This window comes from Chlorocebus sabaeus, chromosome 6 (assembly GCF_047675955.1).
Source record: "Chlorocebus sabaeus isolate Y175 chromosome 6, mChlSab1.0.hap1, whole genome shotgun sequence".
In the NCBI taxonomy this organism is placed as follows: domain Eukaryota; kingdom Metazoa; phylum Chordata; class Mammalia; order Primates; family Cercopithecidae; genus Chlorocebus; species Chlorocebus sabaeus.
Window position 1 is genome coordinate 22,984,698 of NC_132909.1, and position 25,616 is coordinate 23,010,313.

Genomic DNA, 25,616 nt, shown 5'->3' on the forward strand with positions numbered 1-25,616 from the left:
CCCACATGCTGATGGCTCTTTTAATATCCTTTAAACAGCACAAGGTTCTGATTAAATGATAATCATCATAGCTGATGCTTTAAAAAAACTGATGAGTGTCAGACCCTGTTCTAGGAAGTTTAATTCATTTAATCCCCACAACTGTAAAAAGTAGGTCCCGTTTTACTCCCAATTTTACAGATGAAGAAACTGAGGCTCAGGAAGGTTGGGGCTGGGTGCGGTCGCTCACACTTGGAATCCTAGCACTTTGGGATGCCAAGGTGGGTGGATCACCTGAGGTCAGGAGTTTGAGACCAGCTGGCCAACATGGTGAAACCCTGTCTCTACTTAAAAAAAAAAAAAAAAAAAATATATATATATATATATATACACACACACACATATATTAGCTGGGCGTGGTGGCAGACGCCTATAATCACAGCTACTTGGGAGGCTAAGGCAGGAGAATCACTTGAACCCAGGAGGCAGAGCTTGCAGTGAGCCGAGACCGTGCCATTGCACTCCAGCCTAGGCAAAGAGAGGAAAACTGCATCTCAAAAAAAAAAAAAAAAAAAAAAAAAAAAGATGGAGTGACTTGCTCGAGGTTGCCCAGCCAGGTAGAGGCAGAGCTGGTTTCAATCGGCCAGAGGAGGGTCATGACACTGACTCTCCTGTTAAGACGATGTCTGACCCCTGATGGGGATGGAAATGAAGTTTGTACTTCATGTACCCCTTGCCCTTCACGTCCAGTTGTTGGGGGGCTGTGACATGGCCCCTGGGTGTCTGGGCCTGATTCTTTCTTGGGTGTTGTTTCTGTCTCTCCTCCCCTGTCCCCTCCTCCCTCCTGCCACCACCCGCCTCAGACTTCCTCCTTCACTTGCTTGGACGCTGCGCCACATCCCACCGGCCCTTACACTGTGGTGTCCAGCAGCATCCGGCTTCATGGGGGGCCTTGAACCCTGCAGCAGGCTCCTGCTCCTGCCCCTCCTGCTGGCTGTAGGTGGTGAGTTGGGGGCTTCCGCACCTGCCTCCCGGGTCCCTGGGCTCAGCTTGGGGCAGGGCAGGGAGCGGGGTGAAACGAGAGAACGAAAAGTGGGTGTTGGGATGGGAGCAGGTCCCCAGCTTCCCAAAGCCTGGGGGTTTCTCCCAGAGCTGGAGCTCCCAAGTTTCGTCATCCGCTACAAGCAGTGGGGAAGAGACATCTAAGGGTGTTGCCACAGGACACATTGTGCAGAAGTAACACACATAGTCCAGTGGCCCAGACGCCAGCCCTCTGAGTCCCGCCAGACACACTCTCCCCCTTGCTAACCTCCTGGCTGTCAGGATCCACCCTCCCCAGCTTCTAAACGTGCCTCCTTGACTCCCATCATAACTCTGTGCCTCAGTTTACCTTCTTTTTCCTCCTTAGGTCTCCATCCTGTCCAGGCCCAGGCCCAGAGCGGTAGGCCTAGACCCAGCGGTCCCTCTCCCTTCCTCCCAAAGACCTCCCTGTCTCCGTCCCTCCCTCACTGTTTCCAAACCTCCCTGCCTCTGACACCCTCCCCACAGTTCCCAGCGCACACTGACCTCCCCTGGCCCCTGTGCTGCAGATTGCAGTTGCTCTACGGTGAGCCCGGGCGTGCTGGCAGGCATCGTGCTGGGGGACCTGGTGCTGACAGTGCTCATCGCCCTGGCTGTGTACTTCCTGGGCCGGCTGGTCCCTCGGGGGCGAGGGGCTGCGGAGGGTGAGTGGGGCTAGCAGGGGACATCCTGAGGACTTGCCTAGATGGGGGTGGGCAGCTGGGTAAGCTCCCAGATCTCAAACACCCAAAGGGATGGTAATGGAGGTGCTGATTTGGAAATGACAAAACACCCTCAACTCACCACTCTGCCTGTGTCTGCACCTCACAACACCCCTCACCTCCAGGGGCGACCCGGAAACAGCGTATCACTGAGACGGAGTCGCCTTATCAGGTGAGAAAACCAGACTGTCCTCCTCACATTTCACTCCTGTCTGGGGATATCTGCCCAATACTCCTTCATGCCATCAGAGGGACTTCAAAGCCACTCTCCCTGAAGCACCCCCAAACCTTGAGGGCACATGGGACATCTGTCCAAAACTGACAAGCTTATGGTCAACTTAAAATGTGTGAAGAGGGGCTGGGCACAGTGACTCAAGCCTGTAATCCCAGCACTTTGGGAGGCTGAGGCGGGTGGATCACTTGAGGTCAGGAGTTCGAGACCACCATAGTGAGACCCTGTCTCTACTAAAAATACAAAATTAGCTGGGCATGGTAACGCATGCCTGTAATCCCAGATACTTGGGAGGCTGAGGCAGGAGAATCCTTTGACCCGGGAGGCGGAGGTTGCAGTGAGCCAAGATCACGCAATTGCACTCCAGCCTGGGCAACAAGGGGGAAACTCTGTCTGGAAAAAAAAAAAAAAAAAAAAAAAAAAGGTGTCTTTACCTTTGTAAAGCACTTGCCAGAAGTCAGGCCAGGACTTTTCTGGAAGAAACCCAGCCCTAGGACGACTGATTTCTGGGAGATGCTCTCAGTAGGGCAGAGAATATCATTCAGCCCTACTTTGGTAACTCTAAAGGGAGGAGTCCTACAATTTCTTTTTGGGGTTTGAGGACCCTGCATCCCTTTGAGAAACTAAGAAAATCTAGAATCCTCAGAAAAATCCACACAAAAAATACAGAATTGTGTATATAATCTGAGAGCAGTGTAAGTGTTTTCTATAATTAAAAAAAAGTTTTTTTGGCCAGGCATAGTAACGCACACCTGTAATCCCAGCACTTTAGGAGGCTGAGGCAGGTGGATCACGAGGTCAGGAGTTCAAGACCAGCCTGGCCAACATGGTGAAACCCCATCTCTACTAAAAATACAAAAATTAGCCAGGCACCTGTAATTCTAGCTTCTCGGGAGGCTGAGGCAAGAGAATCGCTTGAATCCGAGGATTGGAGGTTGCAGTGGGCCGAGATTATGCCACTGCACTCCAGCCTGGGAGACAGTGAGACTCCGTCTCAAAAAGAAAGAAAAAAAAAAAAAAAAAAAAAAAGACAGGGATCTCACTATGTTGCCCAGGCTGGTCTCAAACTCCTGGTCTCAAGTGATCCTCCCACCTCAGCCTCCAAAAATCTTGGGATTACAGGCACAAGCAAACGTGCTGGTTGAGTATTCTTGAAGTTCTTCGTTCTTTCTTTTCTTTAATTTTTTTTTTTTTCTTGAGATGGAGTCTCACTCTGTAACTCAGGCTGGAGTGCAATGGTGTTGTCTCAGCTCACTGCAACCTCCACCTCCCAGGTTCAATCGATTCTCCTGCCTCAGCCTCTTGAGTAGCTGGAACTACAGGCACATGCCACCACACCCAGCTAATTTTTGTATTTTTAGTAGAGATGGGGTTTCACTATGTTGGCCAGGCTGGTCTCAATCTCCTGACCTCGTGATCCACCCACCTTGGCTTCCCAAAGTGCTGGGTTTACAGGCGTGAGCCACCGCACCCGACCTTAATTTTTTTTTTTTTTAAAGTAGAGATAGGTTCTCACTATGTTGCCCAGGCTGGTCTCAAACTCCTGGGCTCAAGAGATCCTGTTACCTCGGTCTCCCAAAGTGCTGGGATTATAGGCATGAGTCACCATGCCTGGCTGAAGCTCTTTTTAAAAACTATGGTGTATACAAGAGAATCTAGTCATCTATGCTCCTCTCTGTCAATGTTCCTTTTTAACCCTTTAGGGGGTCATGAGATCCTCTAAGACCCCTCCCCTGAAAATGCATGCCCAGACTAGTCATTATATATAATTTTAGGGTTTCTGTGTGAGGCTTGCCCCTGGGGGCCACTTAGATCCTCTCCCCACCCCAAGTGTGAACCCCGCTGTGTGGAGTCTGATGTATTGTCTGCAACCAGCTTTGCCTATTCACCTCACTTGTGGATAAAGTTTCTTTGTGAAGTCTAAGAATCTCAGGTTTGGCTCTGTGATATCCAGAAGACCGAGGGGCTTTTCCAGTTACTGGTGGCAGTGAAATTTTAGGGCAAAGCATTACCCTTTGTATTCATGTATTCATTCCCTCTGTGGATGTGTCCAGCACCTATAAGTGCTCGATGCTGGGGACACAATGACAGAGTTTATGTCATAGTTAAGACAAATGAACTAGTTGAATAGTTGAAGCAAATGAACTAATACAATAATTTTGGGAGGCGCAGTAAAGGAAATAAACAGGCTTTTGTGACAGTGACTGGAGTGTGGGGGGAAGAAACTACAGAGGGGAAATTGAGAAATGCCTCTCTGAGGAGGTGACGTGAACTGAGACTTGAAGGGAGAGGAGATCTAGGGGAACAGAGTTTCAGGTGGCGGGAACAGCACATGCAGGGGCCCTGAGGCCAGGGCGCACTGATGAGGCAGAGGAGAAGGGGGGAACATTGAATGTGCTTGAATAAAATCCAGATCTCTTCCATGGCTATAAAGCTGAAGAAGCTGCCAGGGGCCTTGTAGGCCACTGGGAGAAGGCTGAAGGCTGGATTTTATTTGGTGGGTCCCTTCCACTGATGGCCCGCATCCTTTTAGGAGCTCCAGGGTCAGAGGTCAGATGTCTACAGCGACCTCAACACACAGAGGCCATATTACAAATGAGCCTGAATCATGACAGTAAGCAACCTGATACCTGGATCCAGCCATTCCTGAAGCCCACCCTGCACCTCATTCCAACTCCTACCGTGATACAGACCCACAGAGTACCATCCCTGAGAGACCAGACCTCTCCCCAATACTGCCCTCAAATAAACATGAAGCACAAAAACATTATGCCAGATCCTTGGGCTGATGGGATGGGGGACATGTGGGGGTCCCGAGGGGGCCTTGGATCCAGAAACAGTTCATGGGAGGGAGGCTTTGGGAACGCTGGGGTTCTTTGAGGAAGAATACAACTACAGGTGTTTCAATTGTTTTATTACAATCCAAAAGTTTGGGCGGGGGTTTCCTGTGGCACCACACATCATCCAGGAGGAGAGGGTCGGAAGTCAAAGGTCCAAGGTGCAGGAGGGTCAGCCCCTGCCCGGCATGTTGATGTAGACTCTGCCATCTTCTGGGGGTAGGGGAAAGAAAGCATGAAGCCTGACCACCCACATCTCCACTTCCCTGGGGACCCCCTGCTTCAGGGGTTTCCTCAGGGGTTCCCCCGGGCTCCTCCCCCAGGGTTTCCCCAGCACCTCCTCCAGGGCTTCCCCAAGGGCCCCCTCCCTGGGACCCCCCTCCCTAGGGACACCATGCACCCTCCAGGCCCCGCCCATCCCTGCCCTCACCTTGGGCGGGGCTGCGGCGTGGGCGTGCGCACAGGAACACCGCCCCCACGATGAGCAGCGACGCCACCGCATCCGCCGCCACGAGGCCTGCCAGGAGCGGCAGAGAGAGGGACCCACATCCGGAACAGGAGCCTGGAGAGCGGGGGCCGGAACAGGGAGACAATCAGGCTCTGCGTCCTGGGGCTGTGCTTTGGCCACAGGGAGACAGGCAGTCCCCTGTGAGGGGTGGGTCCCAGGTTCCCTAGGGTTGCGCTTGGGGAATGAAACAGGAGATAGAGATGCGGAGAGGCTGGGTGTCCCAGGGCCCTCGGGGCTGTGCGGCGGGCACACGGGGGACTCCTGAACAGAGGCTGGGGGTCGCTGATTCTGGGACTTGGAGAAGGACACGGATTGTCTGATTTGGGGATGGGAGGTGGGATGGTGACCTGGAGAGCCACTGGGGTGTTCTGGGAGCCTCTGGCCAAGCTTCTGGGATGGAAGTGATACCTGAAGTGCCAGGGTAAAAGGCAGGGAGTGATCTCTCACCTGGGGTCATCTGAGCTGCAGCCACTGTGGAAAGAGAAAGAAGGCAGATGAGGATGGAGAGAAGGTCCACAGAACAGAATGCTCAGTCCGTCGCGGTGGCTTATGCCTGTCATCCCAGCACTTTGGGAGGCGGAGGCAGAAAGATCACTGGAGCCCAGGATTTCGAGACCAGCCTGGACAACATAGTGAGACCCCGTCTCTACCAGAAATACAAAAATTAGCTGAAGGTGTTGGTTCGCACCTGTAATCCCAGTTACTCGGGAAGTTGAGGTGGGAGGATCACCTGAGCCCAGGAAGTCAAGGCTGCAGTGAGCCATGATTGCGCCACTGCACTCCAGCTTGGACAACAGAGCAAGACCCCATCTCAAAACAAACAAACCAAAAAATACGGTGTACAGAAGGAAAGGTAGTGTCCTGAGAAGTAATCTCCATGTTGGAGAGATGCAACAGGGCCACATGGGAAGGGGACTCCCAGAGACATGGAGAGTGACAAGAAATTGGAAGTGGCAGCAGAGACCCAGCCACGAGAAGGGGATGCTAACAGGCAGCCCCTCCAGAACTCCCTGCCTTACCTCCTCCCGACCCCAAGGACCCAGGCCCTGAAGCCAAATGGATCTCCCAGAAGGGAAGGGGTGCAGGGAAAAGAACCCCACTTTCAGCACCCGTCCCTACAGACGTCACCCAAGCACCCATCTCACAAACACTCTGCCTACCATCCCCTGTAACCACTGGCTTCACCTGGGAGCAAAAGCAGGAAGAGGATGTGACCCGGATGGATCATGGTGGGCTGGGGTCTGGCAGGGGTCTGGTAGAGGACTGTGGTCCAGAGAAGTCCCGAGGAACTGTGGGGGAGCAGAGAAGTAGCAATAGCGGATGTCACCCTGCTGGTGTCAAGGCCATCTGCTTCCTGTGTCTGTTGAGGGGGTGTCTCCGTTATTGCCTTTGGTGAACTGACTCAGGGGGAGGGTCAGAGAGACCAGGGAGGCTGCTGGCCTGGCCAAGTGGGAATGACAGGTGGCCAGCGGTGCAGGCTAGGGAGATCTGGAAATATTTTGGAGGTACGGCCAACAAAATTTGCTGATGAAATGGATGTGGGTGTGTTTGAGAGGGATCCTAGACAGCCAAGCCTTCTGGCGTGAAAAGCTGAGAAGATGGGAGTGTCTGCTGGCAGAGATGAAAGGTGGGGAAGTGGGTTTGCGGGGAAAGTGACGAGGTTTGGACACACGGAGTTGGAAATGCCTGATAATCTCCCTGTGGAGATGCTGAATGACCTCACTGCATTTAGGAGTTCAGGGGATAAGGCTGGTCTGGAGATGTAAATTTGGGGGTTGATGGCTTATGGATGCTACTTAAAGCCACAAGACTGGGTGAGATCACCAAGGAAGTGAGTGTAGACAGGATTCTGCCCCCATCCCAACACACACTGAATGCGGGAAGAGGAGGAACTTTGCCAGGGAAATGGAGAAAGAGGGAGTAAGGGAGGGGACACCGGAGAGCTTGGCATCTTGAAAGCAGGGGAGAGGCCACTGTGGTGGCTCATGCCTGTAATCCCAGCACTTTGGCAGGCCAAGGCAGGAGGATCACCTGAGGTCAGGAGTTCAAGCCAACATGGTGAAACCCCATCTCTACAAAAATACAAAAATTACCCGGGCATGGTGTCGGGCTCCTGTAATCCCAGCTACTTGGGAGACTGAAGCAGGTGGAGGTTGCACTGAGCTGAGATCTCACCACTTTGCCACTGCACTCCAGCCTAGGTGACAGAGTGAGACCCTGTCTCCAAAAAAAGAAAGAAAAAGAAAAGAAAAGCAAGCAAGCAAGCAGGGGAGAAATAGGGCCAATGTGGTCAGTGCTGCGAAAGGTCACCAAGTGAAACTGACAGTGGCCTCCCACTGGAATGTCAGCTCCAGGGCTGGGAATTCCTGTCTACTTATTTCACAGTACCCAGCAAAATGCCTCCTCTGCTGCAATGAATTATTTTAAATGATGGATGAGTAAATGAAACCAGACCTCTGAAAAGGGTAATGTAGAGGAGAGGAAGAAATTGAGCCACACCCTATACCCTTACCCACAGGCCCTTTCTCTGGGAGTCTAGACCCCTAGTCCTCCCCTCCCTCTGGACCCAGTAATATTCTCCCTGCCCCCACCCCTATCTCCATTCCCACTCCTACCCCTACCTCCATGGGCAGGACCCAGGAGACAAAGCCCAGCACCCCCTTAGACAGACTCAGAAATCTAGGCCCCAGCCAGGCACCATGGCTCAAGCCTGTAATCCCAGCACTTTGGGAGGTCAAGGCAGGTGGGTCACCTGAGGTCAGCAGTTCGAGACCAGCCTGGCCAAATGGTGAAACCCTGTCTCTCCTAAAAATACAAAAATTAGTCAGGCGTGGTGTCCGGCGCCTGTAGTGTCAGCTACTCGGGAGGCTGAGGCAAGAGAATCACTAGAATTCGGGAGGCAGAGGTTGCAGAGATCGCGCCATTGCACTCCAGCTTGGGTGACAGAGACTCCTTCTCAAAAACAACAAAAAAAAAAAAAAAAGAAAAAAAGAAAAGAAATCCAGGCCCCCCCAGTATCCCCCTCCTCTTGGAGCCCAGTACCCTCGGCTCCTTCAGACCAAAGATCTGGACCCCAGCTCCTCCTTCCCCAGGGACCTAGTAGTCCGCCTCCCAAGTCCACCCTGCCCATTCAGGGACTGCGTTCGCCGGAGCGCGACCCGGGGACTCCCAGGCTTGTGGGCGGGCCCTGCCCAGGACTGGGCGGTGCCAGAACCCCTAGTTTAAAAACTCGCGGGTACCGGACCTAAGATCGGGGACCCGGCGGCGGCTCCGCGGGGGAAACAGCGAGGCTGGCGCAGCGCCGAGGCCGCGGCCCTGGGGGCCCGCAATCCACGCCAAGGAATCCCCGAGGTAATGGGTGCGGGTAGGGCGCGCTCTGCCCCCTAAGAGAGTGAGGGACTGAGGATGGAAAGACTCCCGAGGCCCTGAGGGACGGAGCTGGAGCGTCAGTCCTGTGTCCCGAGAGTGAGGGTCCTAGGTGTTTGGAGGAGGAGGGGATCGTGGGTCGTGACGGAGGGGCGGCTGGGATCCCGGACTTCTGGGTCCTGGGGGTGCAGGGGTCTGGGGATCTAGGATCGCGGTGCCCCGAGGGTGAAAGGGCTGGGAGGCTGGACCCCTAGGTCCTTGGAGGTGCCAGGGGTTGCTGGCAGCCGAGACTCCTAACCCTAGAAGGAGGGACTGGGCTGAGTGCTGGGGGGCGTGGTTGCTTAAAATCGGCGCGGGTCTCGGTGGGGAAGGGTCCGGAGCCTGGCCTCAGGGGTCTACGCTGGCGGTGACCCTGCCTCTGCCCCGCCCTGGGATTTCCGGATCGCCACCCGTGCGGGGCTGAGCAGGAATTCCCCTTGCGCGGGGATTCCACGAGCGCCACGCTCGGCCGCGCACCCCGCCTCGGAGCAGGACACCTGGGGCACAGGCCTAGGGGGAAGGGGAGGATGGAAGATTCCCTTGCGTGAGCGCCGTGGCGTCATTGCGCCGCGTCCGGGCGGTTTCCGAGCCGCCTCCTCCCGCCTCCGCCCGCAGCAATCCCCGCTTAACCCTTCCTCCGCCGGAACCCAGGCTCGGAAGGGTGAGGGTTGGCTTTCTGGGTCGTGAGAAGGAGTTTGGCAACCGGGGCTCCCAGGTCCTCGAGAGGAAAGAACTGAGGGTCCAGACTCCTGGGGCCTGAAAACGAGACTGTATGGATGGGACTTTTTTTTTTTTTTTTTTAGTGGAGTCTCTCTCTGTCGCCCAGGCTGGAGTGCAGTGGCGCGATCTCTGCCCACTGCAACCTCAACCAACGCCTCCCGGGTTCAAGTGATTCCCCTCCCTCAGCCTCCCAAGTAGCTGCAATTACAGGCGCCTGCTACCACGCCCGGCTAATTTTTATATTTTTAGTAGAGACGGGGTTTCACCATGTTGGTCAGGATGGTCTCGAACTCCTGACCTCAGGTGATCCAACCGCCTTGGCCTCCCAAAGTGTTGGGATTACAGGCGTGAGCCACCGCTCCCAGCCCGGGGTGATGCCTTTGACTTCTCGAGGAGGGGCACTGGGGACTCCTGATTTCCGAGTCAGGTTCTAGGGCAAAAAAATGTTGGGAACCTGGATGTGCATCTAGGGAGTGATGCCTGGCGCCCGCCCCCCACCAACCCGCTGACTTCAAAACTGGGATATCTGGGGGTGGAATTTTTTTACGGAAGTTGGGTAGTTGCTGCAGAGGGGTGCCCTCCTCCCCCTTCCTCACTTTCCGCGACGCTGGTGGAAAGTTGGGTCAGAGGGAAAGTGCGGAGCAAAAGGAAGGAAACGGCGGAGGCGGATGCCCCACCCCAAATCTTCTAATGGCTTTGGAGGAGTCAGGCGGCATCTATGTGCCAGTTTTTCCACGCGGGAGGGCGAGGAGGGTGCTCAAACCCACTCCCCCCGCGCCACCCCCGCCGCATTTAGGTGACTTAAGGACCCTTGATGACTTCTCCCCCACCCCCCGCCCTCTCCCGCACAGTGAGCAGGGGTGAGCGCAGTCACTGCCCAACGCAAACCGTGAAGAAGCTTCTGGAAGAGCAGAGGCGCCGCCAGCAGCAGCAGCCGGACGCTGGCGGGGTGCAGGTGAGGCCAGGGAGCCACAGCTCTCAGGAGGCCCCATGCTGTCCCGTAGGGACTCAGCGGCTTGCCGGGGGCACTCGGGGCTGATGAGAGGGGTGGTCCTGACCGAAATGTCCTGTAGATCCGAGACAGACCCGGAGGAATCTGCCAGATAGTCACCTGGATTCCTTTTTGCTTTTGTCTCTGCAGGGACAATTTCTCCCTCCCCCAGAGCAGCCCCTGACCCCATCTGTGAATGAGGCTGTGACTGGTAAGTTCTCTGGGCTCCCAGCCTCCCCATCCCCCTTCCCTAAGGGACTCAGACATCCCAGCTCTCAGAACTTTGGGACACCTAGGAGTCAGGCCCTCATTCTTCCCTTCTTTTTTTTTTTTTTTTTTTTTTTGAGACAGGATCTCACTCTCTTGCCCTGGCACTGGATGGAGTGCAGTGGCACTACCTGGCTCACTGCAGCCTCAACCTTCTGGGCTCGAGTGATCCTCCCGCCTCAGCCTCCCAAGTAGCTGGGACCACAGGCAATGCCACCTTGCTCGGCTAATTTTTTAAATTTTTGTAGAAACGGGGTCTGGCTATGTTGCCCAGGCTGGTAGGCCCTCATTCTTGCTGGAACTCAGTAGCAGTCTGATTTCCTAGGTTCTCTGAGTCCAGTAGTCTATGCATATAGTCCTACAGAACCCCAGGGCCCAGGCTCCAGCCTTTTTAGTGCCCCAGGAGTCCAGGCCCTCGATTCCTCAGTGTCCTAGGAATCCAGATCCCAGGCACTTGGTGTCCCAGAAGTACTAATTCTCAGTACCTTGGGAGACACCAGGCCCTCTACCCCTGGACATGAAGTCCCCAACTCTGGTAACCAGACCTGCCCCTGCCCCTCCTCTTACACGCAGGCCACCCTCCCTTCCCAGCACACTCGGAGACTGTGGGTTCTGGACTTAGCAGCCTGGGTCTCCCCATGGGCTTTCCAGACTGGGACCCCAACACGCATGCTGCCTACACAGACAGCCCCTACTCTTGCCCTGCTTCTGCTGCCGAAAGTTTCCTGCCTCCTGACTTCTACCCACCCTCGGACCCAGGGCAGCCGTGCCCATTTCCCCAGGGCATGGAGGTGAGATACAGAGTGGGTACAGGATGCTGAAGGGCCCCTAAAAATTTGCATTTGCACTCCTGCAGTATTCTGAGATGTCTGGAGCTCAGTTACGATCCACTTTTCCAGGCCGGGTGTGGTGGCTCATGCCTGTAATCCCAGCACTTTGGGAGGCTAAGGCAGGCGGATCACTTGAGGTCAGGCGTTTGAGACCAGCCTGGCCAACATGGTGAAACCCAAAATACAAAAATTAGCTGGGTGTGGTGGCGCGCGCCTGTAATCCTAGCTACTCGGGAGGCTGAGGCAGGGGAATTGCTTGAACCCAGGAGGTAGAGGTTGCAGTGAGTGGAGATTGCACCGATGCACTCCAGCCTGGGTGACAAAGCAAGACTCTGTCTCCGGAAAAAAAAAAAAAAAATCCCCTTTTCCAGATGGGCAAAACTGAGGCCTAAAGGTCGAAAGTCACTTGGCATAGATGGGATACCCAGGGGCTCTGCAGGCAGGTGTGTGTGTGGTGGCTTGGGATGGGAAAGTTCTCAGCTGACTGGCTCTCCCCACCACCTGCACCCTTCAGGACCCCCCGGACACCCGGTTCTATGCAGAATCTTCCCTACCACAGGCAGGACCCTGGAGAGTTTCTACACTCCCTTCGGGACCCCCACAGTTCCCTGCTGTGGTCCCTGGACCATCGCTGGAGGCGGCCCGAGCTCACATACTGGCTTTGGGGCCACAGCAGCTGCTGGCCCAGGATGAGGAGGGGGACACGTGAGTATAGGGGATGGGGTTGTCTGCAGACTCTTGGCTTGGCGGGGGCTGTTCTCACGCCTGTCCCCTGTCTGTCCTCAGGCTCCTTCACCTGTTTGCGGCTCGGGGGCTGCGCTGGGCGGCGTATGCTGCAGCTGAGGTGCTCCAGGTGTACCGGCGTCTTGACATTCGTGAGCATAAGGGCAAGGTGAGGCCTGGGGCCTGAACTCTCCTGGGTTCAGGGGAGGAGGGAGCCTGGGGCCTGGACCCCTGGATTCTAGAGAAGAGGGGAATCAGGGGTTAGCTCCTGGGGCTGAGGGGAGACGGGGCTGGGAGCCTGGTTTTCCGACAGGAGGGAGCCAGGAGCCCAGCCTGACCTCTCCTGTGACTTGCAGACCCCTCTCCTGGTGGCGGCTGCTGCCAACCAGCCCCTGATTGTGGAGGATCTGCTGAACCTGGGAGCAGAGCCCAACGCCACTGACCATCAGGGACGTTCGGTCTTGCACGTGGCCGCTACCTACGGGCTCCCAGGAGTTCTCTTGGTACGGCCAACTGGCAGGCAGGGGTTCGTCTGGGGGGTAGACTGGTTGCCCGGATTTTGGCTTCCAGGGTCAGGAGGCCAGGGGATAACCTTACCCAGCACTCTGTCTTCTCTTCCTCCCAGGCTGTGCTTAACTCCGGGGTCCAGGTTGACCTGGAAGCCAGAGACTTCGAGGGTAAGTTGGGTGTAGGCAGGGCTGGTGTGGTTGGTATGACTGGGCGAGGTGGGTGCAGCAGATGCAGGTCCCTCACTGTCTCCATTCTGCAGGCCTCACCCCGCTCCACACGGCCATCCTGGCCCTTAACGTTGCTATGCGCCCTTCTGACCTCTGCCCCCGGGTGCTGAGCACGCAGGCCCGAGACAGACTGGATTGTGTCCACATGTTGCTGCAAATGGGTGCTAATCACACCAGCCAGGTGAGCTGGGATGTGGGCGGTCGGTCCCTGGGAGATTGTGTGGAATGTCCGGGAGCGCCAGACAAATGCTGACTTTGCCTCTTCCTTGCTGCATGCCCTTGAACATGTTACTTCACTTCTCTGTGCCTTGGTGGTTTTTTGTTTGTTTGTTTGTTTGTTTGTTTTGAGATGGAGTTTTGCTGTTGTTGCCCTGACTGGAGTGCAGTGATGTGATCTCAGCTCACTGCAACCTCCGCTTTCCGGGTTCAAGTGATTCTCCTGCCTCAGCCTCCCGAGTAGCTGGGATTACAGGCATGAGCCACCATGCTTGGCTAATTTTTTGTATATTTAGTAGAGATGGGGTTTCTCCATGTTGGTCCTGCTGGTCTTGAACTCCTGACCTCAGGTGATCCACCTACATTGGCCTCCCAAAGTGCTGGGATTATAGGCGTGAGCCACCACACCCGGCAGGGTTTTGTTGTTGTTGTTGTTGTTGTTGTTGTTATTGTTTGTTTGTTTTGTTTGTTTTTTGAGACAGGGTCTCACTCTGTCATCCAGGCTAGAGTGCAGTGGTGCAATCTCATCTCACAGCCACCTCTGTCTCCTAGATTCAAATGATTCTCCTGCCTTAGCCTCCTGGGTAGCTGGGACTGTAGGCGCATGCCACCATGCCCGGCAATTTTTTTTTTGTTTGTATTTTAGTAGAGGTGCGCTTTCATCGTGTTGGCCAGGCTGGTCTCAAACTCCTGACCTCAAATGATCCTCCCACCTTGGCCTCCCAAAGTGCTGGGATTACAGGCGTGAGCCACCTTGCCCGGCCCCTAGTCGTTAACTGGGAATAATAATACTGATCTTAGGGTATGTTATCAAGCACTTACTATTCATTTATCAAGCACTGAGTTTCAGATTAGCTTATTGAAATATCACAAACACCCTTTGACATGTGTAGTCTTTCTATTTTCTCTATTTTACTGATAAGGAAACTGAGGCACGGGAAATCAAAAATCTTTTTTTTTCTTTTTGAGACAGAGTTTTGCTCTTGTCGCCCAGGCTGGAGTGCAATGGTGCAACCTCGGCTCACTGCAACCTCCGCCTCCTGGGTTCAAGCGATTCTCCTGTCTCAGCCTCCCGAGTAGCTGGGATTACAGGTTCCCACCACCACGCCCAGCTAATTTTGTATTTTTAGTAGAGACAGGGTTTCTCCATGTTGGCCAGGCTGGTCTTGAACTCCCGACCTCAGGTGATCTTCCTGCCTTGGCCTCCCAAAGTGCTGGGATTACAAGCGTGAGCCACTGCACCTGGCCTCAAAAATCTTTTTGAGACAGGGTCTCACTCTGTCACTCAGGCTGGAGTGCAGTGGCATGATCACAGCTTATTGTAGCCTTGACCTTGTGAACTTAAGTGATCCTCCCACCTCAGCCTCCCAAGTAACTGTGATCACAAGCATGCACCACCACCCCTGGCTGCTTTTTTGTAGAGGTAAGGTCTAACTATGTTGGCCAGGCAGGTCTCAAACTCCTGAGCTCAAGCAATCCTTCCACCTCTGCCTCTGAAAGTGCTGGGATTACAGTTGTGAGCCACTGCACCCAACCTAAAAAATCTTACAGCTTGTGAGTGTCAGAGAGGGGATTAGAACCCAGGTAGTCTGACTTTAGAACGTAGCTTTTAATTATGTTCTATTCCTTTCTTGTGACAGTAGCTCCTTCATAGGCTGGCTGAGATAATTAAACATCCACAAAAAATGTTTATTTATTTATTGAGATGGAATCTCACTCTGTCACCCAAGCTGGAGTGCAGTGGTGTGATCTCAGCTCACTGCAACCTCTGCCTCCCGGGTTCAAGCGATGCTTCTGCCTCAGCCTCCTGAGTAGCTGGGACTACAGTCATGCACCACCACGCCCGGCCGATTTTTTTGTATTTTTAGTGGAGACGGGGTTTCACTATGTTGGCCAGGCTGGTCTCGAACTCCTGACCTCAGGTGATCCGCCCACCTTGGCCTCCCAAAGTGCTAGGATTACAGGCGTGAGCCACCATGCCCAGCCAAAAAATGTTTTTTTAGTTAAAGAATATTGAACACCAATAAAATATAGAAAATCGTAGAATGAACTCCTTGTGTCCAACATCAGTGACCAGCGACTCATGGCCAGTCTTGCCCCCATCCACTCTCTCACTGTCATGTGATTTTTTTTTTTTTTTTTTTTTTACGGATCTCGCTCTGTCACCCAGGCTGGAGTGCAGTGGCGTGATCTCAGCTCACTGCAAGCTCTACCTCCAGGGTTCACACCATTCTCCTGCCTCAGCCCCCCGAGTAGCTGGGACTACAGGCACCCGCCACCATGCCCAGCTAATTTTTTGCATTTTTAGTAGAGATGGGGTTTCACCGTGTTAGCCAGGATGGTCTCAATCTCCTGGCCTCGTGATCCGCCCGCCTTGGCTTCCCAAAGTGCTGGGATTACAGGCATGAGCCACCACGCCCGGCCTCTCACTTTCATGTGATTTTTAAGCAAATTCAAACACATATTTTTTTCAATAAATCTTTGTATATCTTTAAAGAATAGCGGTGTTTAGCAGAGTTAGCTAGACGGTGGGGATGGACTGTAGGAAGGACGGGCATGGCTGAGTAGAGATAAGGCATTATTGGCGGGGTCTGGAAATGAATGATGGCAATCTAGGCTCTTAACGGTTGCAAAGTAGAGCTAAGTGATCATTTGGGCAATACAGAGAAGGTGGAATTGATACTTTGGTAATTCATTCCTTTCTTCACTCAGAATTTTGGACACATATGATGTGGCTACCAGTGTGCTGTGATGGGGCGTAAAGTTGCTTTTTGTTTGTTTTTTAGAGACAGGGTCTGGCTTTGTCACCCAGGCTGGAGTGCCATGGTGCTATCACAAATCACTGAAACCTCGACCTCCCGGCCTCAAGCATTCCTCCCACCTCAGCCTCCCAAGTAGCTGGGACTACAGGCGTGAGCCACCTCACCCAGCTAATTGTGTTCTATTTTTTGTATAGATGGGGTCTTGCTATGTTGTCCAGGCTGGTCTCGAACTCCTGGGCCCAAGTGACCCCCCAGCCTTGGCCTCCCAAGTGCTGGGATTACAGGTGTGAGCTGCTGTGCCCAGCTACCTATAATGTTTTAATAAGAAAAGACCACTCTCTTGTACTTTTAGACATTACAATTTAATCGAAAAGAGAGGAGATGATAAGTAAACAAAGAACGGAACATAATTACAAATCGGGATGAGAGCTGCCTCGGAAATATAGGAGCTCCTAGACAATGAAAAGACTGGCTTTATGTTGGATGCGGAGCTCACGATGAAGGTCGTTCTGAGGAAATTACATTTAAGTTGAGTGAGAGATGATGAAGAGGAAGAATTAACTGTGTGGTAGGGTTCTGGGAGAACTCAGAAATCAGGGAGTATTTCTCTGAAAACAGGACAAATAAATTTTTCTTTCTTTTTTTTTTTTTGAGATGGAGTCTCGCTGTCACCCAGGCTGGAGTGCAGTGGTGCAGTCTCGGCTCACTGCAGCCTTCCGGGTTCAGGTGATTCTCCTGCCTCAGCCTCCCGAGTAGCTGGGACTACAGGCGTGTGCTATCACACCCCTCTAAGTTTTGTATTTTTAGTAATAATAACAAATAAATTTAAAAAAAAATAAAGATGGCTGGGTGCGGTGGCTCATGCCTGTAATCCAAGCACTTTAGGAGGCCCAGGTGAGTGGATTGCTCGAGCTCAGGAGTTCGAGACCAGCCTCGGCAACATAGGGAGACCGCATCTCTACAAAAAAATACAAAAATTAGCTGGGCTTGATGGCGCGTGCCTGTGGTCCCAGGTACTCAGGAGGCTGAGGTGGGAGGATCACCTGAACCTGGGGAGGTCAAGGCTGCAGTGAGCCATGGTGTTGCCACTGCACTCCAGCCTAGGCGACAGAGCAAGACCCTGTCTCTCAACAACAACAACAATAGTAATAATAATAATAAAAGATAAGAACTCTTTCCCTGTAATCCCAGTGCTTGGGGAGCCTAAGGTGGGAGGATCACTCGAGCCCAGTAAGTTGAGGCTGCAGTGAGTCATGGTCACACCACTGCACTCCAGCCTGGGCAACAGAGCGAGACCCTGTCTCAAAAAACAAACAAAAAAAATAACTTTTGTATTTTGAGACGGAGTCTCGCTCTGTTGCCCAGACTGGAGTGCAATGGTGTGATATTGGCTCACTGCAACCTCTGCCTCCCACGTTCAAGCTATTCCTGTGCCTCAGCCTCCCAAGTAGGTGGGATTATAGGCACGTGCCACCACGCCTGGCTAATTTTTGTAATTTTACTAGAGACGGTTTCACCATGTTGGCCAGGCTGGTCTCAAACTCTTGACCTCAAGTGATCCGCCTGCCTCGGCCTCCCAAAGTGCTGGGGTTACAGGCACGAGCCCCTGTGCCCTTCAAAAAAACAGGAACTTTTTAAACCTCAGTATCATTACTCTGTCTTTAAAAAATTAAAGATTTTCTTGCAATACCAAATGTCCTGGCTGTAGTCAAATTTGCTTTTGCCTATAAAATGATAATTTTTTTCATTAAAAAACAAATCAAGATCCAAGTAAGCAAACATATTATGATGTTACATCTTTTCAAATCACTCTTAATCTAGAGTTTTGGTTTTGTCTTTGTTTTTTGGATGAGCAAACTAGGTGGTTTTGCCCTGTTATCAGCACATAAAATGTTTAACATTCATTATCATTTGCAAACTCCTTAAAGACACATAAAAAGGTTTCATTTTAGAAAATGTCTTTTATTTTCCCCCAAATATGACGGGAACAGCTCAATATTGTGGTGCAGTATTGCAATATTAGCTAGTCCACTGATTAATGCTGCCAACTCCTGTGCTTGTAGATAAAGTACAGTCTGTGTGGGTCGGGATGCAGTTTAATGTGTTGAATGGAGGGCAGGTAGCCAAGGCAGTTGCTTTGAAGAACTGGAAAAGGAATCTTTTTCCCAGACACTGGTGTGAAAATTGTCATAAGAAATGTACAGTTCTGGGAGGTGTATGGTGTGAATAGTACACCCTGAGATGGGTGTTGTGCAGTGCACAAGACATACAACTGAATAAGGCACTCTTGGTGGGGCTTGCAGAGGAGGGCCAGCATCCTATTTACTTATTTATTTATTTATTTATTTATTTTGAGATAGAGTGTCACTCTGTCACCCATGCTGGAGTGTAGTGGCATGGTCATGGCCCACTGCAGCCTTGAACTCCTAGGCTCAAATGATCCTCCTGCCTCAGCCTCCCAAGCAGCTGGGGCTACAGGTGCGCACCAGCACACTTGGCTAATTTTTCTATTTTTTGTAGAGATGAGGTCTTGCTGTGTTGTCCAGGCTGGTCTCCAGTTCCTGGCCTCAAGTGGTCCTCCTTCTTCAGCCTCTCAAAGTGCTAGGATTACAGGTGTGAACCACTGCACTCTGCCAAGGATCAGGGTGTCTAAAGGCTCCTGGATTCAGTGGGAAGGTGTGTGGGTGTGAGGCTGGCCCTGACCTCTGCCATTCCCCTCCCACTAGGAGATCAAGAGCAACAAGACAGTTCTGCACTTGGCCGTGCAGGCTGCCAACCCCACTGTGGTTCAGCTGCTGCTGGAGCTGCCCCGGGGAGACCTGCGGACCTTTGTCAACATGAAGGTGGGAGCTGGGGCTGGGAAGTACAGTTTGTGTGGGTTACAGTAGAGGGGCAATGGGATGTTAGGGGTCCTGGGGGCTGTGGACATGGAGGGGACGATGTGTGGGATTTGCAGGGGAACGTGTAGGAAGCAGACATAGATTGCCCCGGAACGTGTAGGCCATGGACACAGGGTTGCGTGCAGCGTGGCTGTGGCTGGGGGAGATCTGGGATGTGAAAGGACAAGTACAGGACGTGGACAAGGCAGAAATTGAAGTGCAGTTTAGAGGCCTGGGCCAGCCAAGCCCAGATCCCCATCAGCCCTCCCCTTACTTTTCCAGGCCCACGGGAACACAGCCCTCCACATGGCGGCTGCCCTGCCCCCTGGGCCAGCCCAGGAGGCCATCGTGCGGCACCTGTTGGCAGCTGGGGCGGACCCCACACTGCGCAACCTGGAGAACGAGCAGCCCGTTCACCTGCTGCGGCCCGGGCCGGGCCCTGAGGGGGTGAGTAAGCACTGAGCCTGCCTATAGAGTGGCCTCTGAGCTCTCGGGCACAGGATGACCTCCCTGCCCCACCCAATGCTCACTTTCAGAGAATGACTTCTAATCTCGGAAGGTGACTTCAGCCCTCAGGCAACTCTGACTCTATAATGTGCCTCTGACCTCAGTGTTTCATCCCTTACTCCAGAATGGTGACTTCTCTGATCTCTACCCCAACCCTGACCTCACAGTGTGACCTGTATTCCCAATCCTGAATCTTGCTTGACCTCAAGGTGTGACCTTTGATCCCCAAGTGTGACCTCCTACCCCCTTCCCCTTAACCTTGGCTCCTGACCTCAGATGTGACTTTTGGCCTCTTACCTGTTCCCTTCAATTCCCTCTCATTGCTCACCCTCAGGTGGGAATCCCTAGCCAGTAGCCCCTTTCCCTTCACTGAAGTTCTGCTTCCTGACCCTTCCTCAGTGTATGAACCCAGGGCTTGACCTTCTGCCCACATCTTTATTTTTATTTTTATTTATTTATTTATTTTGAGGCAGTGTCTTGCTCTGTTGCCTAGGCTGGAGTGCAGTGGCATGATCACAGCTCACTGCAGCCTCGAGCTCCTGGGCTCAAGGGATCCTCCCACCTCAGCCTCTCTAGTTGCTGGTACTACAGGCAGGCAACACCACACCCAGCTAATTTTGTTTTTTTTTTGAGATGGGATCTCACATGTTGTCCAGGCTGGTCTCAAACTCCTGGCCTCAATTGATCCTCCCACCTTGGCCTCCCAGTGTTGGGATCACAGGCATGAACTATCACTCCCAGCCTCCTTCCCTAATTTTTTTTTTTTTTTTGGCGACAGAGTCTTGCTTTGTCACCCAGGCTGGAGTGCAGTGGTGCAATTTTAGCTCACTGCAAGCTCTGCCTCCCAGGTTCACGTGATTCTCCTGCCTCAGCCTCCCAAGTTGGGACTAAAGGCACACGCGCCACCATGCCTGGCTAATTTTTGTGTCTTTGGTAGAGGCGGGGTTTCACCATGGTGGCCGGGCTGGTCTTGAACTCCTGACCTCAGGTGATTTGCCCACCTTAGCCCCACAAAGTGCTGGGATTACAGACGTGAGCCACTGCACCTGGCTCTTCCAAAGTCTTGACTCTGGACCCCTGACCTGCAAATCCAACGGGCCCCACTCAACCTCTCTTCTCTAACCCCTCCCTCTGCATGGCGTGCCTTCCCCACCTCTGCTTCCAACCTGACAGACTTCTCTCCCTCTTTTGCCTTGTCTACAGCTCCGGCAGCTGTTGAAGAGAAGCCGTGTGGCGCCGCCAGGCCTGTCCTCTTAGGACTCAAACCCAGACCCTGGACTGATTTTCCAGTCCCCACCGTCCTGCGGGACAGCCAGCGTATGCTAATGTTGCAAAACCATGATAATGTATGTGGAATATCCTGCCATTGGGGTCTTACATTAAAACCCCAGAATGGCTGCAGAGGGGTGAACAGGCCCCAATATTTGGGGTGCTGTGATACCCCTCTTCTACCCACAAGGAGCCCTCTTGATGATTTCTGTGAAATCGAGGCCCCTTGTTTGTTTCTGTGAAACACCCTGCACCCTTAGTCCTTTCCCCGCTGAGATCCTTCGGGTTCTCTCCCATAACTCAGCTCTTCGTTCCCAGAAACCCAAATGTAATCCCCCTACGTGGTGCTTGGGGCATCTCAGTACCATCTCAGTAAAGCTCCTACGATGGCCTCCTCGCCCTCCCCAGGACCCAAACCCTTTGGGTCCTCACCCTGAGAGAGGAGGGACCCTCTGAGATCAGGGACCCTTAGGTCCCACTGCTCTCTGATTCAGAACTCAGCTGGGCCCCGCTCCAGACCCCAGCATTCCTGGTCACTCCCTCCCTAATCTGAGCATCTCTCAAGCTCTTTATTAAACTCAATTTGGGTTAGGTTTGGTGGTTCATGCCTATAATCCTAACACTCTGGGAGGCCGAGGCGGGTGGATCAGTTGAGGTCAGGAGTTTGAGACCAGCCTGGCCAACATGGTGAAACCCTGTCTCCACTAAAAATACAAAAAAAATCAGCTGGACATGGTGGTGTGCACCTGTAGTCCCAGCTACTTGGGAGGCTGAGGCAGGAGAATTGCTTGAACCCAGGAGGTGGAGGTTGCAGTGAGCCAAGATTGTACCACTGCACTCCAGCCTGGGTGACAAAGCAAAATTCTGTCTCAAAAAAAAAAAAATTAAAATGAAATAAAAATAAACTCAATTTGGACTAGAACCATTGTTGTCTGATCTCTGGTACAGGAGAGTGGCTGTGATGCCCACCGAGGGGTCATATTGGGATGAATGTGCCTGAGGAGGGAGGATGTAGCAGCCACCATGGGTGCCAGGTCCATATCCCATCACCCTCACCCTGGTGACACAAGTAGGACTGGCCTTTGGGAGGCCAAGGTGTGAGGATCACTTGAGGCCAGGAGTTTGAGACCAGCCTAGGTGTCAGCCCCAAAATATTGCCTTCGGGCAATCTCAGACCACTGGTGCAGCTCTGCCCTGGGTATGGGTGTGGCAAGTGTTGAAAGCCAGGGGGTCCGTGCCCACTTCCCACTCCAGCAGCCCTCGGCCAGTTACCGATAGGAGATGGTCCCCCACCTGTCTGTTGGGCTAACTTGGAAATGCATGGCCTATGCGGGCTCCAGAGTTCCCCAGTGGATGAATCCCCAGTTCCCCACAGTGGTTTGGGCTTGATAAAATACCCTTTATCATCTGCTGTCTTCTCTGTGTCTCTTCTCGCCTCCCCTACCAATGTTCTCCATCCCTTCCAACTTTCCCTCCAGTCCTTCCCTCCACAGCTGCTTTTGGAGAAACCCAAATTAAGACCTCCACAAAACCCCATTCTCAGCCAGGTGCAGTGGCTCACACTTAAAATCGCAGCACTTTGGGAGGCCAAGGCGGGGAGATCACCTGAGTTCAGGAGTTTGAGACCATCCTGGCCAACATGGCAAAAACCCATCTCTACTAAAAATACAAAAATTAGCCAGGCGTGTTGGCATGTGCCTGTAATCCCAGCTACTCAGGAGGCTGAGGCATGAGAATCGCTTGAACCTGGGAGGCAGAGGTTGCAGTGAGCTGAGATTACGCCACTGTACTCCAATCTGGGCAACAGAGCAAGACTGTCTCAAAAAAAAGAAACAAACAAAAAAACCCAAGACTGGGCGCTGTGGCTCACGCCTGTAATCCCTGCACTTTGGGAGGCCAAGGTAGGTGGACCACCTGAGGTCAGGAGTTTGAGACCAGCCTGGCCAACATGATGAAACCCTGTCTCTACTAAAAGTACAAAAGATTAGCCAGGGGTGGTGGCGGGCGCCTGTAACCCCAACTACTCAGGAGGCTGAGGCAGGAGAATCTCTTGAACCCAGGAAGCAGAGGTTTCAGTGAGCCAAGATCGTGCGACTGCACTCCAATCTGGGCAACAAGAGCAAAACTCTGTCTTAAAAACAAAACAAAACAAAACAAAACAAACAAAAACAAAAAAACCCCAAAGCCCCAAACCCCATTCTCATACCCGCTCCACAGCCTCTACTCTGGCTTCTGCTATATAATCGCCCAAAGAGCCCCCATCCCAGAAAGCCCTCGAACCCATCATGGCCTCCGCAGCTAGGAACCTTTCACGAACCACAAACCGGATGTACGTATTAGCACACTCCAGAGCTCTGGCCAGTGTCTCCACCCTAAAACTTAAGGCTTAAACCAACACCCTTTTAATTGTTTCTTTTCTTTTTTCTTCTTTTTTGAGATCGGAGACGGAGTCTCTCTCTTGCCAGGCTGGAATGCAGTGGCGCGATCTCCTCTCGCTGCAACCTCCGCCTCCTGGGTTCAAGTGATTCTCCTGCCTCTGCCTGCCGAGTAGCTGGGATTACAGGCACCCGCCACCACGTCTGGCTAATTTTTGAATTTGTTTAGTAGAGATGGGGTTCCAGCATGTTGGCCAGGCTGGTCTCTAACTCCTGACCTCAAGTGATCCGCCCACCTCGGCCTCCTGAAGTGCTGGGATTACAGGTGTGAACCATCGCACCCAGCCCCTCTTAATTGTTTCTGACTGAAATCTAGGCCGGGTTCAGCTGGCTGTTTTGCTGTCTCCCTTTTGTTCCTTATGTGGATGCAGTCAACCTGAGGCCCAACTGGCCTGGAAATCCACGATGCCTTCACTTACGTGCCTGATAGCTCAGCGGAGATACTGGAGCTTCCAGGAGTGGCCAAGAGTTTCTCCATGCAGTCCAGGAGGGCAGGTGGATCTCTTCACTTCAGGTAGTGGCTCAGTTCTCCAAGAGGGAGAGGTTCAAGGAAACAAGCTCCTGCTTGTATCATGCTCGTTGACATGTCATTGATCCCAGATCAGTGTGGGAGGCATTACACAAGCGTCTGAATATTGGGAGACAGAGTTATCTGGGGGCTGGGCAAGGTGCCTCACTCCTGTAATCCCAGCACTCTGGGAGGCCGAGGTGGGGGGATCACCTGAGGTCAGGGGTTGGAGACCAGCCTGGTCAACATGGTGAAACCCTGTCTCTACTAAAAATACAAATTAGCTGGGCATGGTGGCCGGTGCCTGTAGTCCCAGCTAGTTGGGAGGCTGAGGCAGGAGAATTGCTTGAACTTGGAGATGGATGTTGCAGTAAGGTGAGATCACACCACCGAACTCCAGCCTGGGCAACAGAGCAAGACTCCTCTGAAAGAAAGAAACAAGGAAGGGAGGAAGCGAGGAAAAGAGGGAGGGAGGGAGGGAGGGAAGGAGTCATCAGGAGCTCCTGATGTTAGGTTTCCCATATCAGCTGTCTTATACCAGCAGGTATGTGCCCTCATATGTATTCACACATTGGCAGCGGGTCTAGGAAAATTTCCTACAAATATGCAGTATTTCGTTGATTCTAAGAAGAACTTAATTGAGATGGACGTGGTGGCTCATGCCTGTAATTCCAGCACTTTTGGAGGCAGAGGTGGGAGGATCACTTGAGCCTAGGAATTTGAGACCAGCAACCTAGTGAGACACACTCTACCAAAATAAACAAACAAAAACAAATTAGCTGTGTGTGGTGGTGCACACTTGTAGTTCCAGCTACTTTGGAGGCTGAGGCAGGAGGCTCACTTGAGCCCAGGAGTTTTATGCTGCAGTGAACCATGATTGCAGCACTGCACTCCAGCGTGGGAGACAGCAAGACCCTGTCTCTAAAGTAAGTAAATAAATAATAATAATAAAATAAAAAATTCCGAAGGACTTAATTGGGATAATCTTATAGTCAATTGTGTGACATAGTTTATACTTTGCCTTTTTTTCCCTTTTGTGGTACCTAAAATAATGCTATTTTTTATCACTGATGGCATCTGAGGTTTTGTTGACATATAAGATGTATATCTCAATTTGTATTGTTATGGAGTGTATGGTTGTGTCCCTCTAAAATTCATTTGTTGAAACCATAAGCCCCAGTGGGGTAGTATTTGGAGATGGGCCTTTGGGAGGTAGTTAGGTCATGAGGGTGGAACCCTCATGAATGGAACTAATGTCCTTGTTAGAAGAGACGGGAGAGTCCAGGCGTGATGGCTCACGCCTGTAATCCCAGCACTTTGGGAGGCCGAGGCAGATGGATCACCTGAGGTCCAGAGTTGGAGACCAGCCTGACCAACATGGAGAAACTCTGTCTCTACTAAAAATACATATTAGCTGGGCATGGTGGCGCATGCCTGTAATCCCAGCTACTCGGGAGGCTGAGGCAGGAAAATCGCTTGAACCTGAGAGATGGAGGTTGCAGTGACCCGAGATTGTGCTATTGCACTGCAGCCTGGGCAACAAGAATGAAACTCCATCTCAAAAAACAAAAACAACAACAAAAACAAAAACGAAAACAAAAAAGCAAAAAAGAAGAGACAGGAGTCAGCTTGCTTCTCTGCTGTCTATTCTGCCATATGAAGATGCAGTAAGAGGATGGCCATCGTGGGCAGGGCACGCTGGCTCATGCCTGTAATCCCAGCGTTTTGGGATGCCGGGATGGGAGAATAGCTTGAGCTCAGGAGTTTGAGACCAGCGTGTGCAGTATGGTGAAACCCTGTCTCTATTTAAAAAAAAAAAAAAAAAAAAAAAAGCCAGGTGTAATGGTGCACACCTGTGGTCCCAGCTACTTGAGAAAGTAAGGCAGGAGAATTGCCTGAGCCTGGGAGATCAAGGCTGCAGTGAGCTATGATTGCACCACTGCACTCCAGCCAGGTGACAGAACAAGACCTTGTCAAAAAAAAAAAAAAAAAAAAAAAGAAGAAGAAGAAAGAAAACCATCTGCAAACCA

At 52.4% G+C, this 25,616-nt stretch overlaps 3 protein-coding genes across 7 annotated transcripts; 2 read left to right on the top strand and 1 right to left on the bottom strand.

Moving 5' to 3' along the window:
• Window positions 1-838: 838 nt before the first annotated feature.
• TYROBP (transmembrane immune signaling adaptor TYROBP) lies at window positions 839-4,757 on the top strand. Its single transcript, XM_007996446.3, has 5 exons — window positions 839-982; window positions 1,388-1,420; window positions 1,569-1,703; window positions 1,886-1,932; window positions 4,526-4,757. The coding sequence occupies exons 1-5, from the start codon at window positions 922-924 to the stop codon at window positions 4,589-4,591; spliced, it is 342 nt and encodes a 113-aa protein (XP_007994637.3). The 5' UTR covers window positions 839-921; the 3' UTR covers window positions 4,592-4,757.
• A 132-nt stretch (window positions 4,758-4,889) lies between these two features.
• Window positions 4,890-10,591, bottom strand: HCST (hematopoietic cell signal transducer). Of its 4 annotated transcripts, none has more exons than XM_073016626.1 (5): window positions 10,351-10,591; window positions 6,523-6,626; window positions 5,785-5,808; window positions 5,260-5,391; window positions 4,890-5,039 (listed from the first exon to the last, which is right to left on the bottom strand). In XM_073016626.1, the coding sequence occupies exons 1-5, from the start codon at window positions 10,452-10,454 to the stop codon at window positions 5,002-5,004; spliced, it is 402 nt and encodes a 133-aa protein (XP_072872727.1). In that variant the 5' UTR covers window positions 10,455-10,591; the 3' UTR covers window positions 4,890-5,001. The 4 variants fall into 4 exon arrangements, with proteins under 4 accessions (XP_072872727.1, XP_072872726.1, XP_037847503.1 ...); XM_073016625.1 differs by having other exon boundaries at window positions 4,890-5,042; window positions 10,351-10,588; XM_037991575.2 differs by lacking the exon at window positions 10,351-10,591 and adding an exon at window positions 8,582-8,680 and having other exon boundaries at window positions 4,890-5,042.
• NFKBID (NFKB inhibitor delta) lies at window positions 8,367-24,028 on the top strand. Of its 2 annotated transcripts, none has more exons than XM_007996442.3 (12): window positions 8,367-8,688; window positions 10,314-10,417; window positions 10,604-10,664; window positions 11,294-11,511; window positions 12,110-12,255; window positions 12,337-12,442; window positions 12,630-12,776; window positions 12,899-12,950; window positions 13,043-13,191; window positions 18,715-18,831; window positions 19,150-19,314; window positions 20,578-24,028. In XM_007996442.3, exons 4-12 carry the CDS (start codon window positions 11,359-11,361, stop codon window positions 20,629-20,631), a joined length of 1,089 nt encoding a protein of 362 aa, XP_007994633.3. In that variant the 5' UTR covers window positions 8,367-8,688; window positions 10,314-10,417; window positions 10,604-10,664; window positions 11,294-11,358; the 3' UTR covers window positions 20,632-24,028. The 2 variants fall into 2 exon arrangements, with proteins under 2 accessions (XP_007994633.3, XP_007994635.3); XM_007996444.3 differs by having other exon boundaries at window positions 8,588-8,688; window positions 12,065-12,255.
• Window positions 24,029-25,616: the final 1,588 nt, after the last annotated feature.